Here is an 18,772-nt window from a genome sequence, read left to right as displayed (position 1 = left end):
ACTGGCACTGAAGTCAGGAGGATCTGAGTTCCAATCTCCCCTCAGACACTTGAAACTATGTCACCTGAAGCAAGTGACTTGCCTCTGATTGCCTCAACAAAAAGAGTCTGCATTTAACTCTCAGCCTTGTCATTTTTTTTTAGATTTGTGTCCTTGGGCAAGGTAGTTATTGCTATGTTCTTCAGTTTCAATATTTGTACAATGGGAGCAGTAATTCTTCCCCTGTCTACTTCATAGGTCTATTTTGAGATTCTCACAATATATAATGCATGTGAAATACTTTTCATGTCTCCTGGGTTGCCCCAGAAGGTGGTGAGCTCATAATCACTGGATCTTTAAGTGAAATTTGGATTGACCATCTATCAAAGATGTTTTAGAAGGGATATTCAGTTGTAGCTTGGACTAGATAACTTTAGAGGTCCCTTTTGTACTTCTACTAGGCAAAATATGCTATTATTATTATTACTACTACTACTATTGCTTTTCTTATTTTGAATCTGGACAATAGGCATTCTTCATTCACTTTGTTTTTCATGTGTAAATAGGTTAGACTCCTTTCAATGATTATAGATCTCATTGAGGAAGTTCTACAAGGTTGTGGGATTTCATACATACTTATTTGGCCTACTGCCCCCTGTAAAAAAAAAAATTACTCAGTGCCCCCTGGCAATATGCTTACCTTTACCTTTTAACAGTTTTTTTTTATTTGCAACATTTTAAAAAAAGTATTTTTTTAAAAAAGATACATCTTAAATTTAATAATTTATCGTGTCATATATTTTTCCTATATTAAAATTTTGATGATACAATATTGTATATAGTATAGTTTAGTATCATATTGTAAACTAGTCATCATACACATATATTTCTGCCTTTGCATACTGGACTTCCCGACAATGAGCCACACGCCCACCTGCCAATACTTGCTTGTTAAGACCTGGCTGCAGACTTGACCACTGATGGGTTATAGTTTATTTGGAAAATAATGTAATCACTATGACTTTAACTCTGTTACACAACAGATGAAATATATATGAATGGTGTTTCAAAATGTTATTATCTTCTCTTCTTTCCTTATACTTCCACCACCCCCTTATTTTTATTCAATTCCCCCCAGTTGTATCCAAGGCTACTACTATTCCCTGGATCATTCCAGCACCCACCAAGAGGTGATATCACCTACTTTGGGAACCCATGTCCTAGAGAATCCATATCCACTGCAATATATTAGAAACAAGAAATTTTAGAAGAGAAGTTATATATATCTAAGAAATGCATGATCCAAAAGGAAGATGGGTAGACCATGTAATGAAAGCAAGGGATATGATAACCCATGGACCATGTATGTGTTCCACTGGTATCCTTGCAACATTGGAACTTAAGTAAAGATCTTAAAATAGTGGTTCTCAAACTTTTGGGCTTCAGGGTCCTTTTGTACTCCTAAAAAAAAATTTTGAGAACTCCAAAGACCTTTGTTTATGTAACATTTCTATCTAAATTTACCATATTAGAAATCTGATAAATTTTAAAAAATATTTACTGATTTATTTAAAGTAACAATGATAAGACTCTTACATGTTAACAAAAATAGCACATTTTAATTGAAAAATAACTTTATGTTCCAAAACCAGTCAATTTAATGAGAAAAGAGGCATTGTTTTACATATTTTTGAAAATCTCTTTAATGTCTGACTTAATAGAAGACAGCTAGATTCTTATATCTGTCTCTGCATTCAATCTATTGTGGTTTGTTGTTTCGGTTGAAATATATGAAAAAAATGTGGCCTCGCATGGATATGCAATTGGAAAAGAGGGGGGCATCTTAATAAGCAAATAACTTCATAGTATTACTAGAAAAAATAGCTTTGACTGAGAGAATCCCCTGGAAGGGTCTTAGATGGGCCCAAAGACCACACTTCGAGAACTGTTGCTGTATAATATTGAACAGATTCCTTGGATCAGAGTCATGGGAGCACATGGACAAGAACTCTATAGGAACAATATTTGGATAATTTACGATTTGCGTTGATGGAAGAAATACATTGATGAGATCCAAGATCCATAGGAGTGTTGAAGGATTGTTTTTAGATGTATATGGTACAATATGGGTCTGTGCATTGGCTATTCTATCCCGTTGCTGTTGTTCAGATGTATTCAGCTGTGTCCAACCCTTTGCAACTTCATTTGGGGTTTTCTTAGCAAAGATTCTGGAGTGGTTTGCCATTTCCTTCTTTAGATCATTTTACAGTTGAGGAAACTGAGGCAAACAGGGTTAAGTGACTTACTTCTGTCCCTCACACAGCTAGTAAGTGTCTCAGACTGAATTTGAATGTAGGAAGATGAGTCTTCCTGACTCCAGGCTGAGTATTCTATCCACTGTGCCACCTACTTACGGGGGGGGGGTGTAAACTGGTTATCTCTGAAACTAGAAAGCAGATATTATTTGTGATATATAGTCTAGTGGAAAGAATGCTTAATAGAGAGTCACAAGGCCTTAGTTCACGTCTGACCTCTAACAAAATGAGCTTGGGAAAATTGTCGTGGGGTGGTGATCATAGCTTAAAAACATTTTCTTGGATAGTTTTTTAGAGAGCGCCATCATTTTTGTCTTTGCATCCCCAGCATTTAGCATGGTGCTTAACCATTGTAGCTGCTTTACAAATGATTGTTGAATGAATGAAGCAAATTATTTGAGGACTTCAACAGAAAGCTCTATATTTAAAATCAGAAGTCCTGGGTTCCTCCTTGGGCCACAGTTTCCTCACTCATGAACTGAGTGGGGGTTGGATGAGATGACTTCTAAGGTCCTTCTAGCTCTGAATCTATTACTATAAAAATGATCAGCTCAATTTTAAAAATTTAGCAAATATTTATTAAGCACCTACTGGGTGCCAGACATTTAGGGCATGTAAGGCCATACAGCTCTCATGGAATTTATAATCCAGTAGGCAAAAACATAGCAAAAACACATAAGATATCACTATGATTTCCTTGGGCCACCTAAGTTCTGATGGTTTTATTCTTTGTTTTATCTCTGGGTGGGAACTTGGTTGGAACATTGGTCTAGGATGTGAGAAGCAATACCTATGGAGTCAGTCACTGAACTCACCCAAAAATAATTTGAGAGAAATGACTACTTCTCTCCTATATTAATAGCCAACTGTTGAATTAGGGCTAAACTTTTTTTCCCTCTTTATTTTCCTCATTTGTAAATCAACTTCTGTGGGCTATTCATACAGCCTTTGAAGTACAGGGCTGATAATGAGATGAAATATTGGTTAAGACGTGGGCAACTGGGAAAACTTAGATCTGATCAAAGAATGAAGAAATTTTAGTTTAGGTGACTTGATGGATTCTAGCCCATTGAGTTTTAATCAGGTCTGGGTGGAAGTGGATTCTCCCTTTTGTCTAAATTACCCTAGATAGAGTGATATGGGTATAGATAAGTCTCTTTGACCAAGACTGAATAATCGTTAGTGTCCCTCGGGCCCTCATTAGAATAAGCCAACCTCGTATTATAATATTCATTCTCTCATCACTTGTTAACCAATCAGAGTTGGTTTCCACTCTCAGGTGAACCCCCTTTTCCAAAGGCTTTATATAAGTATTGAAGGGTTCACAGGTTGGGTCTCTTTGCTCATGGAGAGGAACAAAGTAGCTTTTTTTATTATTTGTAAGCTGTAATTAATAAAATTGATTATAATTTACTCAGAAATTCTGTCCCTCAGAAATTTTCACTTGTCACAAATTCAAACCAGAGAAAAGAAGCTGGCTTTTGTTAGTCTCCAGGATAACCCCATGCCTTGGTTCAGTTTCAAGGACATTGCGGAAAGAATCTGTTGCATTACTCCTAAAAGAATGTGACCTGTGCCACTCAAGGTCAGCAGAGCACTGGGAAGTCCCTTATGTCATGTACCAGATACAGTGATAGGTTTTAGTTTACTGCACACTCGATATATATAGGTCAACAAAGCAGCCAAAAAACTATTATAATCTTGGGTTGAAATAAGAGAGCTATATCTTCCAAAATGAAATCTTCCAAAATGTCTTTGCCCTAGTCAGGCCATATCTGGACTACTGGACATTTCTGAATGCTATATTTTAGGAAGGACATTGATAAACAAGCAAATATCCCCCAAAAGAAGTGGCCAGGATGGCAAAGGGACTGGGGACCTTATCATAGGAGCAACAGATAAGAAAATAGGGATATTTAGTTTAGAAAAGGAGAGAAAACTCAGGGGAAGAGGAATAGCATCCATCTTCAAGTTTTAGAAGAGCTATCATATGAAAAATGGCTTGTTCTGATTGGTCTCACCAGGCAAAAATAGACATAATGGTTGGAAGCTTGAGAGAAACACATTTCTGTTTTTATGTCAGCATAAGCATCCTAAAATTTTATCTTTCCTAAACCATAATGTTCTGACTCAGGAGATAATGAGTTCCAGTCACTGGAAGTCTTCAAGTGGGAGGCTGAATGGGGATGCTGCAGAAGGGCTTTTGTTCTTGTCCGTGTTTGGACCAGGAGGTCTCTGACGTCGCTTCTAACTTACATAATTTTGTGCACGCATATGGCAGAGGGAAGGGGTGTGTGGTGAGGTAGGGGGGATATTGGAGTCAGGAAGAGAGAGAGGGAATACAATTTTCAAACCTAGTCTAGGGCACTAAATGTTTTCTCCTAACTGGTTATCAGCTTACACAAAAGACTCAAGTAAGTTAGATTTTTACCTGACAGTTAACTCCAGACTGCTAGTCTCCACATAACCCTCTCTTTGCTTCATCCAGGGTAGACCTCAGAGTCTATTACAGACACACACATTTAGCACGCTGCCCAGCACATAGTAAGTACTTCATAAATGGCTCTTGCCTTGCCTTGCCTTGCCTACGATCAGCACTGAGGGCTGTTCATGTGGAACAAATGTGCAGTCAGGTAGTAAGAATTCCCTGTCCAGGATATGGATTGGGGGAAGGGAAAGGCAATGAGAGGTCAGGGTGACCTCTTTCTGTGTCAAGTAAATGATGGAAGTAAGCCTGGCTTTCCACCTGTCATGGACATCACTCGCCTCCCCAAAATAACATTTCCATTAGCGACAGGTAGGTTTGCAGGGGCAGCTCAGTGTTACTGTTAGTGGATCCCACTGTTGGCTCCCCAAGGATGGCCTCAGGAATTCAGAATGTTGGCACTAGACTAATTACAAAAAGGTTCACATTAGGACACTGAACTTGGAGTCACGCTTAGTCTTAGCATTGACACTTACAAGCTGTGAGACCTTAAGCAAGTACTTCATCTCTCTTGACCTCACTTTACTTATTCATAAAGTGGAAATGAGAGGCAGCACAGGGTAGTGGTTAGAGAGTTGACTTCTGAGTCAGGAAGACCCAGATTCTAGTCTTACCTCTGACACATATTAACTATATGACCCTGGGCAAGTCACTTAACCTCTTAGGGTCCTACTTTTCTTTCCTGACAATTTCCTGAAGTACCACATGAATGTAGGATAAGAATTACCAGTATTTCCACCCATGTTTAGTGTACTTAACATGTGCCAATATGGTTTGCTTTGGAAGAGAGGAGTGAATTGGACATCCAATGGCCTGGCTTCTTATGTCAGTGCCACCGAATACCGTCTATAGGACCTTGAGGAAGTTAACAGCTCTAGCCTCAGTATCCACATTTGAAAAATGAGAACATGCTCTCTCAGATGATCTCTCAGGTCCCACCTAATTCTGAATCTATGCTCCTGTGACGCACAAGATTTCAATACTAGAAGTCGTCCAAGCTTATTCAATTAACTTTTACAAGCAGCTAATTGATTAATTAATTAATTATCAAGCATTTATCAGGTGCCTACTATTTGACTAGTCCTGTACTAAGTACTGAAGATGCCAAGATGCTAGCATGTACCAGATCTTGTCCTTCACCAGTCTTTAAGAACAGGACACCAGTAAAGATGGTTGGTGATGGTAATAATATCTGTGATGACAGCTGTCCACATCTTTAAAGCACCTCAGAGTCCTTAAGGTTTTGTTACTCACAACAATCCAGTGGATTTGGTAATGCCAGGACCATTATTTCCATTGTGTAGATCTTGGGAATCACACATCCAGACCCTGAAGGGACCTTGGAGACCAAGCTGCCCAATTTTAACATTTTCTAGGTGAGGAAACTGAGGCCTAAAGAAATTGGTTAAGTGACTTGCCCAAGGACCTGCAATTGATCATAGACGAACATGAGCCTCAAACATAGGTCTTCTGACTTCTAGTTGAGTTCTTACTCATTTCAATAATTCAAGGATAGCACCTCTTTAGGGCTTGCTCAGACAACATGGTAGACAAGGACTCCCGCTTATTATGGGTATGTACTGATCATGCTGATCAAGACCCCTCTGTACCTCAGGTAGATTGTCCTTGTGGGCTGATGTGCCCCTTGTCCCCAATCATCATCCCATGACCACCTGACAGTGAGCTTCTCTGGACATAGGTAGGCTGGTTCATGACCAATAGACATGATGTTCATTGCCATGTAACTTCCATTCCACCATGCAAAATGAGAGATTATAATCATAACTGGTGTCAACCTTTTGAAAAAGTTTAGTTAAAGGAGACAAACAAATAGTGGTATACAGTTACAGAATTTATTCCTTATTCCCTTAAGGCTAGCATTACTTGCACAAGGAGTGCAGGACTAAAGTCCTGACTGATGAACAAAAGGATGAGAGAACTTCAGTACATTTTAGGATTGTCCCAATTAGGGGTGGCAGTTACACAAATTTATGATTCCCAAAATGGTTTAATCACTGTATGAGAAGGAATTTCTTAATTGGATAAATGATAAATACAGAAAAACAAGAGAACTGACAAAGTGTCAATTGAAATTAAGATTCAGAATATCTGTGTTTCCTTTACCATCAACATTTCGTAACAAGGTCTATGTTCAGAAAATCTTGAGATAAGAAAATGTCCCATTTCTCAAGTTAATGCTGTGAGTTGAGGGTCTCATCCTGAAGGGCCATAAAACAGGCCTCTTCTGGTTTGTTGATGTAAGAAGAGGTATTCTCCAGGCTCATTCAGAGGGCAAAACAAAGCTGGGTCTATTTGGAATTTATGATCCTGCTCCCAGCCTTATCTGGTCTCTGGAATGGCTGGATAGAAAGAGAGCCTTTTTTGTAAAATAAGGCATACAGTCTGTTTGATTAATTCAAACTTCGGCCAAAATATGATATTGAATGATTATCACTAGTTAGCTAAGTGTGCAGTGAAGGGTGTGTTGGAACTGGAGTCAGAAAGACCTGGGTTCATAACCTGCCCAAGACACATACCAGCTGTGGGACCCTGGACAATCAATTAATAGATAGTCCATTAATGTTTATTAAAATCCTTCCATGTGCCAGACACTGTGCTAAGTGCTGGGGATAAAAAGATGAGAAAAGGAACATAGTCTCTGCCCTCAAGGGGCTTACAATCGAATGGAGGAAGGTAAAACACGAAAGGAAACTGGAAGTTGGGCATAGAGAGAAAAGGTAGCATATTGGAAGGTCTGGAGGAGAAGTCATTCGGAGAAGTCCCCAGGTAAGTGCAGCTGAGTGAGAAATGAGGAGATGCAAAAGTTGAGGTCTCTCTTTAAATTTAGGGCTGGAGGTCAGGGCCTCCACACTCCAGTCAGAGAGGCAGAGGGTAGTGAGGAAGCTCAATACCAATACCGAGGCTTATGAGATATTACAGGGTGACCAGGTTATCTCAGTAATGAGCTTCCTGGGGCCTGCGGAGAAGTGCCAGAGTAGTGCAGTCAGGTGAGAAGTGAGAAGTTACTGAGCAAGTAATTTAACCTCTCAGCTTCAGTTTCCTCAAGTGTAAAATGGGAATAATAACCCCTATGTCACAGAGTTGTGTCTGCGATCAAATTAGACAACTTGTCTAAAGTACTTTGCAAACAAAGCACACTATAAATGCTAGCTATTATTATTATAACTAAAATGAAATGTTACGTCAGAGTAGGAAAGGGTTTCAGATATGTAGTTCAACCTCTTCCTTCAGATGAGGAAAACTGAGCCTTAGGTTAATTGGCTCATTTCTCAATCATTTCTAGCATCCCTAAGCTAGAGGAGATGAGGTCATTAAAATTTGATTTGAATGAGTTTTCTTCATTGTTTGGCAAGTGACCTACGCTGCAAGGGAAAATGTTATTCTATAACTTTTTACAGAACTAATGAAATTAATAGTAATTTAAGCACTAGAATTAATGAAACCCTTCAGGGCTCTGGGACTTTGAAGAGCCCAGCGTCCAGTTCCCTTTGGCTTTGACCCCATGAGGGTTGTCCTGTAAGCACTCCTGGCCTTACCATGGTGCCTCTGACATTAAGGTCCTATCTGTTAGAGGCAGCATTTTCTCAGCATAGCAACCTGTTCAGAGCGGACATCAGAAGTGCCCACAAATAGGGGCTTTTTTAGTTTTTCAAAGCTTTAGTTGTCAACTGGGAGGAGGAGACTTATCAAAACAATTATAAAAATTTATTTGAATCAAACTTTAATGACCTCATCTCCTATAAGTTATGGAATGGAAATTACTGGGTATGCCTGTGAGTTGAGAAGGGAGCACATCATGCCCCCTTAACCTAAGACTTAATTTCCCTCATCTGTAGGAAGAGGAAGTTAAATTAAATGTGTAAAACATTTCCAGTTGTAAATTCTGTTTTGTTGTTCAGTCTTATCACTCTTCATGACCCCGTGTACCATAGTATGCCAATGCTACCCACTCAACTTTGGGGGCAAAGATACTAGAGTACTTTGCCATTTCCTTCAGAGAATTAAGGCAAACCGCAGTTAAGTGACTTACCCAGGGTCATTCAGCTATTAAATATCTGATGTCACATTTGAATCCAGGTTTTCTTAACTTCAGTGCTCTATTCACCGACCCATTTAGCTGCCTAATGTTCTGTTTTATTCTGGTTATAATAATAATAATAGCTAGTGAGATGAAAGCTGTTGGGGCTCTTAACTCCTGATCTTTTGATCATTCCCCAGGCTTCCATGACCAGCCCCCCTCTTTTTCTAGTTGTACATATTTCAGATGATGCATCTTTCTCCACTTTTATGCAACAAAACATTTATCAATAAGCTACTGCTGGCTCTTGTTGTCCTGCAGCTTTCAATAACCCTTAGGGTTACTTGTATTTGGGCGCGCTGAGTATCTTCACTGAATGGAAAACTTCCCTGATTGTATTTTATTGTTACAGCTATTATGATTGTTTCCTCCAAAATCTCATTGCCTTTTTCAGAAATTTGGTTCAAATATGATTGTATCTTGCCTTACACAAAACCAGTTTAGGAAATTTGCTATTTATAAAGCAAATTATGGCTATTTACGAAACAAATAAGAAGGTAAGAATTTGCTTTGTGAGATAAGTGATTTTTCACTTTATTAAAGGACTCCTCCCATGATTCCTTTCCCCGTGGATAGAGCACCAAGCCTGGAGTCAAACACTTAATAGCTGTGTGGCCTTGGGCAAGCCACTTCACCCTGTTTACTGAAGTTTTCTCAGAAGAAATGGTAAACTACTCCATTATGTTTGCAAAAAAAAAAAAATCCCCAAATCCCAAAGTCACAGAGTCAGACTCAACAACAACAAACAACCTCTGTCTGAGCCATAACTAATAAAAGACAGCGGAGATATGGATAGAAGTTCTAGACCTGGAGCCAGGGAGACCTGAGTTTAAATATAACCCTAAACACTTCCTACCTGTGTGACCCTGGGTAAGTCACTTACCCCTTTTTGCCTCAGTTTCCTTAGAAAGAAATGGCAAACCACTCCAGTGTCTTTGCCAAGAAACCTCTAAATGAGGTCATTAGGAGTCAGACATGACTGAAAAGTGGCTGAACCAAATGACCTGAAGCCACCAGTTAAACCTCTCTGGCCTCAATATCCTCATTTGTAACTGAGACCATTTTACTCTATGTCCTCAAGTCCTTCCCAGCCCTGAATCTATGCTCCTCGGATGGATAATCCTTCAATACTGGAAGTTGCCCAAGCTTGTTCAATTTAATTAACCAAGCATTTATTAAGTACCTGCTGCATGCCTGGATTTGTGCCAAATACTAAAGATATCAAGATGCTAGCATCTACCAGAGCTTATCTTTCACTGGCATGGCCCTTGAGTACCAGGATCACCCCCTGGGATGTAATCAAGGCTGTTGAGGGTAAATATAATAACAGTGATGCTCCCTGGAACACTGAAAATACGTGATTGCCAAAAACTTAATTTTCATTCCACTTGTTAGCAACAGACAGGTGATGTGCCACAGTGCATAGAGGGCTGGCCTCAAAGCAAAAAGACGTAGGCTTGAGTGCCACCCCTGACATGTGCCAGCTGGATGCCCGTGCACCCATCAGTGTTTTCTAATGCTACGTTGCCCAGAAGATGCCATCTTTTATTGGTAGAGGAAATTTCCTCTCCTGAGGCTTTCCTATACCACTGAAATCATTGGTCCAGTCTGATAACCTTAGTCCTTTTTAGAAATATCACTGTGGATTAAAATAAGGGTGCTTTATAATGCTAGGGAGGCAGCTAATTGGCACGATAGATAGATATTTATTGGGGTTTTTTGTTTGTTTTTTGGTTTTGCTTTTTGGAGGGAGGAAGACAGGGCAATTGGGGTTAAGTGACTTGCCCGAGATCACAGAGCTAGTAAGTGTTAAGCATCTGAGGTCAGATTTGAACTCAGGTCCTCCTTACTGTAGGGCTGGTGCTGTATTCACTGTGACACCTAGCTGCTCCCTGAGGAGGTATTTAGTAGTGGCTACCTCCAGACATGGAAGTCTAGGGCAAAGAGCAGGATCTCTGGAGTCAGAGGTCCTTGATCTAGAACTGGTAGGGACCAACAGTGTCATATAATCCAACTCCCCTCCTTTTGCAGAGGAGGAAACTGATGTTCAGAGAAGTGACTTGCTCAAAGTCATGCAAGTAAGTACCAAAAGCAGGCTATATCTACCAGACAGTGGATAGAGCACCAGGCCTGGAGTTTTAGGAAAGACTTGAGTTCAAATCTGGACTCAGAAACTTACTAGCTATGTATGCCTGGGCAAGTCACTTAACTCTGTTTGCCTCAGTTTACTTATTTGTAAAATGATCTGGAGAAGAAAATGTCAAGCCACTCCAGTATCTTTGCCAAGATAACACAAAATGGGGTCAAGAAGAGTTGAACATGACTAAAAAATGACCGAACATCTCATATCAAAAGTGTTACAATAATCATAAAAAGGATGGGTCTTAATGAGAAATTATTTTTGCTCAAGGAGGAAATTCAAGGTTCCTAGAAGCTCCTATCAGTGAGTGGATTATGCTAATAGGCCATTAAATGTCTATTATTTTACAGACAGCAAATCCAAAAGAGCCTAGCTGTGTCCTGTCCTGCCCTTGTTCTCTTTCCCCTTCACAAATGCCCTTAGCTCAATGGATGGCCTTCAGATTAAGTTGCTGATTCTATAATTCTGCTTTAAATTCCATTTGGAAAGGAATTAGCCTAAAAAGCATGCCTGAATCCATATAGGACTTGGAGTTGTCTGCAGAGAGATGCTAGATAACGTTAACAACTCACATTTATATCATACCCGAAAATTTACAAATTGCTTTGTTTATAGCAATGCTACAGTGCAAATATTTTTATATTTATTTTAACTTATAGAATAAAACAACCATTTTTATAACATAATATAATAAAAAATGATCACATATGAAACAGCAAATCTAGTATATACAACTTGCTATTTCTTTTAAAATATACAACAGTTATCATGTACATTTCTTTTTTTTTCCATTTTTTTTTCCCTTCCCCCCCACCCTAGAAATAGCCAGCATTAGATATAAATAGGGGTACACACACACATATATATGTAAAATTATTCTATACATCCTTCTATCTATCAGTTATTGACGTATCTATATTTTATACGTGGAAACCCTGAGACTATGAGATTAAGCAATTTACCTGTGATCACAGAGCTGCTAAGTACCTGAGGCAAGATTTGAACCCTGAGCCCCTGGTCTAGAGCTTTAGCTACTATGCCTTTCTTTTTTAAAAGCAATCGGGGCTAAGTAACTTGTTCAAGGTTACACAGCCAGTTATTTTTGTGTGGGTGCCAAGTATCTGAGGCCAGAACCGATCCCAGGTCTCCTGACTCTGGGGCCGGCACTCTTACTCACTGCACCACCTGGCCCCTACTATGCCTTTCTTGATGTAAGTTTGGAATTTAGCTGAAATATTGCTAAGTAAACATCCTGGACCTTTACACCACACATCACAATAAAGATCCCTGACTCCTTCCTTGACTCTTTATATAAACTTTGTGGCTACTCAAGGTAATCCAGACAATTGTAAGAGGCAGTGAACTAAGACAGTTCACTTCATTAGGATAAACAATAACCCACACATACAGGACAGACTTGAAGAGAATTGGACCCTGAGACTGAAGAGGTATTTATTGGTTTTTTTGTTTTTTGTTTTGCTTTTTGGAGGGGGGAAGGCAAGGCAATTGGGGTTAAGTGACTTATCCAAGGTCACATGGCTAGTAAGTGTTAAGCATCTGAGGTTGGATTTGAACTCAGGTCCTCCTGACTCCAGGGCTGGTGCTCTATTCTCTGGGCCACCTAGCTGCCCCTGAGGAAGTATTTAGTAGTGGCTGCCTCTAGACATGGAAGTCCAGGGGAAAGAGCAGGATCTCTGGAGTCAGAGGTGCTTGATTCAAATTCTACTTTGGATACTTAACTACCTTTGTAATCTTGGCCAAGCACTTTACCTCCCTGGGCCTTTGTTTTCTCATCTGTAAAATGGGGGAGTTGTACTAGATGGCCTCTGAGGTCTTTTCCAGTTCTAGATCCATGATCCTTTTCTATGGACCTTTTTTTTGGTTTCCTTTAGAATCTGTGTCTTCTGGGCATATTTGCTAAACAGCAAGTTATTGTGTCCTGTTTTCCCACAAAGGGCAGGAGAAGGTTGAACTCACTGACGTCTTAAGTGTCAAATAGAGGAATCATAATCCTTACCCGGTGGTAAGAAGATGGATAAATTTCCAATTTCCAGCTTCTGTACCACAAATTCTGTTGGTGATCAGAGCTCTTCGCATATTTAGACTGTGGTCAGAGAGCATCTGCAAAATTGAATTCTACAAACCAATTACACAATTTTCCTCCAGAAAGAAACATAATGGAAACTATTAGCACATAAACAATTAGGGCAAACTAAATCTATAATGAACACTTTCCCAAGTAAATGGACTATTAGGGCAACTATTAACTTAATTAATAACTTATAAAGCTATCAAAAATGACTCATATAATGAAAAGAGGATACTTAACAATAATATTAAATATTTTTTTTTCCCATAAAGAGAATCAAAATGCATCACCTTTTCTAGGGTCTTTTGGGTTAGCTCTTCCCAATTCCTGCAGTGGTAGGGAGAGATGCACACACACAGAGACAGAGAGACAGAGACAGAGAAAGTATGGTACTTGATTCAACTCCAGATCAGAGCAGATCCAGGTTTGGGCTGCCCTCCTTCCTTGTGGTCAGCTGGCTGAGAGGGAGGGAGAACGTGAGGCTAACCAAGGAGAGCTACCATTCTTCCATCCTCTATACCACTGGGAAAGGTCAGATTTCTGCCAACAAACAGAGAAAAACAAGGGTCAGACCAGTGTCAGGAGGTAATTACTTTTGTTGCCCACCCATGGGGAAGAGACAGACAAGAAGCCATGGAGACAGGCCACCTCTCTCCTCAATCTTTTCCTCCTGCTGCCAATGCATCATGCACCTAGTTGGGTGCTTCTTGCCAGGTCTCAAATTTGTGCTCCAAAGCTCAATCCCTAAGGATGCTGCCTCCCACCATCTCAAGCTCTGCCAGTGAAGAAATCTCCCAATCCAAGCACAATGACTCATTGAAGACCATGGTATGGAGACAAGAGGAATCTACCCTATTTAACAATGAAAACATGACTCATTTGGAGAATATTCTTGTGCCAGCAAGTGCCAGGTAGACAAGGAGCAGGTGCTTCTTTGCTATCGTACCTACACAGCCAGAGGATGTGCATTGGTAACTATGACATCAACAGGATTAGTGGGGAGCTGAGGGCACCTTGTAATTCTAGGAAGGCAGCTAATTGGCACAGTGGATAGGCCCTAGCTGTGGAGTCAGGAATGTGACCTCAGATATTTACTCGCTGTGTGAGCCTGGGCAAGTCAGTCAACCTCTGTCTACCTCTGTTTCTTTATCTGTAAAATGGGGCTAATGATAGAACCTGCCTCCCAGACTTATTGTGAAGATCAAATGAGATAATATTTGTAAAGAGAACATAGTAGATGTTTAATAAATGCTTATTTTCTTTTCTCTCTCTTTTCCTTCCTCCTCTCCTCTCTTTCCTTCATTTTTCTTTCCTTCCTTTCATCCTTTCTCCTTCCCTTCCTTCTCCTTTCTTCCTTTCTTATCTTCTTTCCTCTCTCCCTTCCTCCCACCCTTCTTTTCTTTCTTCCTTTCTCTGTCCCTCACTTCCTTCTTCCCTTCCTTACCTCCCTATGAGGCAGCTAGATGTGTCGATTGTTAGATTGCTGTGCCTGGAGTCGGGAAGACCTTAGTTCAAATATAGCTTCAGATGCTTACTAGCTATGTGACCCTCAAAAAATCACTGAACCTCTGTTTGTCTCAGTTTCTTCAGCTGTAAAATAGGCAGAATAGCAGCACTTATCTCTTAAGGTTGTTGTAAGGATTGAGTGACATAACATTTGTAAAGTCCAGTGCCTGGCACATAGTAGGCCTACATAAACACCTATTCTCTGCACCCACCTAGCCCATGTCAGGGTATATAATCCACTATTTTTTAACCAATGGTAAACTGGTTAATTTTAAAACTAAATGTGGTCCTTTGCAAAGTTCATTCTCAGAATTAAAATTAAATTTACAAGTTTCCCAAAGTATGTATATATGTGTGCACGTGCACTTTCACTCTAGTCACCATGATGAGCTTAGGTCACCTCCATCCTCCCAGTTGCCCAGACTTGAAAGGCATCATCCTTAATTCCTCACCCTCTCACCTCCCACATCCAACCTGTTGCCAAGTCTTGCTTTTATCTTTTCATCATCTCTCATTCATCCCCACTCTCTCCTTTGATACTGCCACCACTCTGGTGCAGACCCTCATCCCCTCATGCCTATGAGAATTAAATAGCCTTTCAGCTGGGCACCATGCCTCAAGTCTCCTCCCACCCCAGTCGATCCTCCTCTCAGCTGTCAAATTAATCTTCCTGAGGCACAAGGCTAGACATTTTATCCTTCCATTCAATAAACTACAGTGAATTCCTCTTGCCTGCAAGATCATATATAAAATCCCATTTGGTGTTTGGTGTTCAAACCCCGCCATGGCTTGGTCCCTTTCTACCTTTCCAATTTTCTTAGATCTTACATCCACATACATTCTCCATTCCAGTCTCCCACAAGATACACCATCTCCAAATCCAAGTGTTTTCACTGGCTCTCTCTTATGCCTTGGACGCTCTCTTTCCTCATTTCTACCTCTGGACTTCCATCAAGTCGCAGGTAAACTTCCATTTTCTACACAAAGCCTTGCCTGGTATTCCTTAATGCTAGTACCTTTCCTCTGCTTATTATTTCCAATTCATCCTGAAGGTTGTTTGTACGTAGGTGTTTTCAATGTCTCCTCCATTGGAATATAAGCCCCTTGAGAGTGGGGACTGTCGTTTGCCTTTCTTTGTACCCCTAGTGCTTAGCACAGTCCCTGGCACATAGTAGGGGCTTAACAAATGCTTGTTGATTTCTTGGTTCTCCCTGTCATCTTCCTGGAGAAGCAGAGCCACATGTTTATCAATGTGGAATGGAAAGTTAAGGAAAGTTAAAATTTTAGGAAATTTGGGAAACATTTAGGAATGTTAAAATACCTCCCAGTGTTCCTCATGGGAAAACAAACACTAGATTGTGAAATCAAGCCCATCCCCTAATTATATGTGCATCCTTAAAGAGAAGCACTGCCCTGCCTCGGTTTTTTCTCCTATAAAATGGGAATAATGATGCCTGCAAGCACCAATGTTGGGAGGCAAATGTTGTCCAGACCTGAAAGTACTATATATGTGGGTCATCTGCTTTGCTGCTGGTTTTCTTTTCAGAGATTTTTGTAATGGAGATGAATTAAAATATTTTCTTCCCAATATAGGGTAAAGTAGAAGCTGAGTTCCATTTAGTCACTGCTGAGGAAGCTGAAAAAAACCCTGTTGGCAAAGCTCGGAAGGAACCAGAACCCCTGGACAAACCCAAGTGAGTAGAAGCCTGTCTTTCTATCCTTTCAGAGAGCTGCAAGTACACTCAAGGCTTAGTTGTTCCCCCAGAGCGACAGACATGTTTGTCTAGTGTAGGTTTGGATTTAGTCCAAGGGCCACACTTGAGGACCCAGAGGGCTATATATGGCCTCAAGGCCACAGGTTACCCACCCCTGGCAGAATGCCTCAATGGGAAAACTTTTCAAGCCTGAGGACCCATTCCATGGACCTTGGGGGCCTTAGACCAAGAGTCTAATGTCATTTCCTCTTATTTCACATTTATTTGTTGAATCTCTTTAGCTGGGTTGTGAACTCCTTGAGATCAGGAACTATGTCACCTCCATGTCAGACTAGCAGAATGACACACATACATGCTAAGTATTTGTTTATTCACATTCATTATTGAACACCTGTCATCTATGAATTCATTTATTTTTTGAGGGGCAATATGGCATAATGTATTGAGCTTTGGACATGAAGTCAAGAGGTCCTGAGTTTGAATCCTGCTTCAAACACTAGCTCTGTGATTCTAGGCAAGTTACTTAAGCTCTCAGTAGGTTTCCTCATCTCTGAAATGAAAATAATAATAATTATTAAAATAGTTATTATTATTATTATTCTATAAGACTTTGTCGGGTAAATTGGAGGAAGAAATTGTTGAAGTTTTTAAACTCCAAAGTTAGGAGATAATCAACAGCAAAACCTTCTGTGGAGGTACCATTCTAGTCATTATAGTAGGGACAAGGGTCATCATTTAAAATATTCCCTTTTGGGGCGGCCAGGTAGCACAGCAAGTAAGAGCACCGGCTCCAGTGTTGAGAAGACCTGGAGATCAAATCCCGGGCTCAGACACTTAGCACCCACCCAGAAACACCTGGCCATGTAACCTTGAGCAAGTTACTTAACCCTAATTGCTTAGGGGCGGCCAGGTGGCTCAGCGAGTAAGAGCACCGATTCCAGTGTTGGGACGACCTGGAGATCGAATCCCGGGCTCAGACACTCAGCACCACACCCAGAAATAACTGGCTGGGTAACCTTGAGCAAGTTACTTAACCCCAATTGCTTTAAATAAATAAATAAATAAAATAAAATATTCCCTTTCCCCACCCCTTAAGGATTTCACTCATGTAACATCAGCTTTGGGATTTGAGGGCTCCAGAAGGTCTTCTTAAGAAAAGGTCTGAAGTCTAATGGGCAGTCACTTAAAATAGTGGGCTTCTTTTGATTCATTCCCATCCTTGCTGCCTCTTTCCAGCCGCCCAGACACCTCCTTCTCCTGGTTCATGAGCCCCTTCAAGTGCCTGTACCACCTCATCTGGAAGAATTACAAGAAGTACATCATCATTGGCTTCATTCTGATCATCCTTATTGTCTTCCTGGTGCTTTTCATCTACACACTGCCTGGAGCCATCAGTCGCAGGATCGTAGTAGGCTCATAGAGAACTTGGATCTTTCTTTTTTTTCATTCATTTGCTTCACCATCATCAACAAATATTTATTAAGCACCTGCATAGCATGTGTACTAGGTCCTGGTGAGGGGACGGAGGGGTAATACAAAGATAAATAAGGTACAGTCTAATGGGGAATTAAGCACAAATCAGAAAAGGCTAAAGGAAAGAAATTCTCCTGTCTTATGGCCACATGGACCCATGCTTCCCAAGCTGAATGTCTTCTAAAACCTTGCCCACTGCCAAGATTAAGTGATGACTGCTATTCTCAGTATACTCCATAGAGACTTTCCTTCATTGGAATTAACTTAACTTTTTGACTAAATGTGTATTTTGCCTCAATCTGGGAGGTTTAAATTGTCTAAGATTTTAATACAAATGTATTTTCTGGTTCTTTAGAGATTTATGATAAATTATTTACTTCTAAATGAGTAACTTAGCCCCTATCCTGTATCTTATAGGCATATTTTATAGCCTTTTAATGGTTAACAAAAGCATTAATTATTGTATATAATTTTCAAGGTAGTTGGTATTATTATTGCCATTTTGAGTGAGGAGACTTGAGGCTCAAACATAAAAAGTCACTTGGCCAAGATGACACATCTGCTAAGTGATGGGACCAGGTTTTTTGATTTCTAATTTAATCCTCCTCCCAGTCCTTTTACCTTGCTGCCTTCTTTTTCACATTTGAGTAATTGGTTAGAGGCATGTTGTAGTGGTTTGATCATATCAGATGTATTCTGACTGCATAAGCCAATGTATTAGGCAAGTCAGTGGGCTCCATCAAGTCCCAGAAGTTGAGCCAAGTCTCACACAAGCAGGGCACACTCCCTTGCCTGTGCTTCAAATATCTTGTTCCATTGGGCAAAGGCCAAAAATGCTATTCTTTACGAATGCCATTCTCCCTAGGATCTCATCTCATCACTCCTGAAATGTGGGTAGAACAGTGGAGGCTGTTGAAACTAGAACCCTTGGAAAATACTTGGATGCCCCTGAATACCCTCATCCCTGATAT

General features: G+C 40.3%; 1 protein-coding gene across 1 annotated transcript in view; it reads left to right on the top strand.

The window, feature by feature from the left end:
* The window catches only part of FER1L6 (fer-1 like family member 6), a 199,569-nt gene extending 181,821 nt beyond the window's left edge, over window positions 1-17,748 (top strand). The window contains exons 37-38 of the mRNA XM_069081306.1: window positions 16,207-16,307; window positions 17,565-17,748. Of these exons, the coding sequence (XP_068937407.1) occupies window positions 16,207-16,307; window positions 17,565-17,748 (285 nt within the window). The remainder of the gene's footprint in view (window positions 1-16,206; window positions 16,308-17,564) is intronic.
* Window positions 17,749-18,772: the final 1,024 nt, after the last annotated feature.

This window comes from Petaurus breviceps, unplaced genomic scaffold (assembly GCF_028583685.1).
Source record: "Petaurus breviceps papuanus isolate PSGF00001 unplaced genomic scaffold, PetGlider_PUasm1.0 98, whole genome shotgun sequence".
Classification (NCBI taxonomy): domain Eukaryota; kingdom Metazoa; phylum Chordata; class Mammalia; order Diprotodontia; family Petauridae; genus Petaurus; species Petaurus breviceps.
This window is presented reverse-complemented; position numbering and strand designations above follow the sequence as displayed.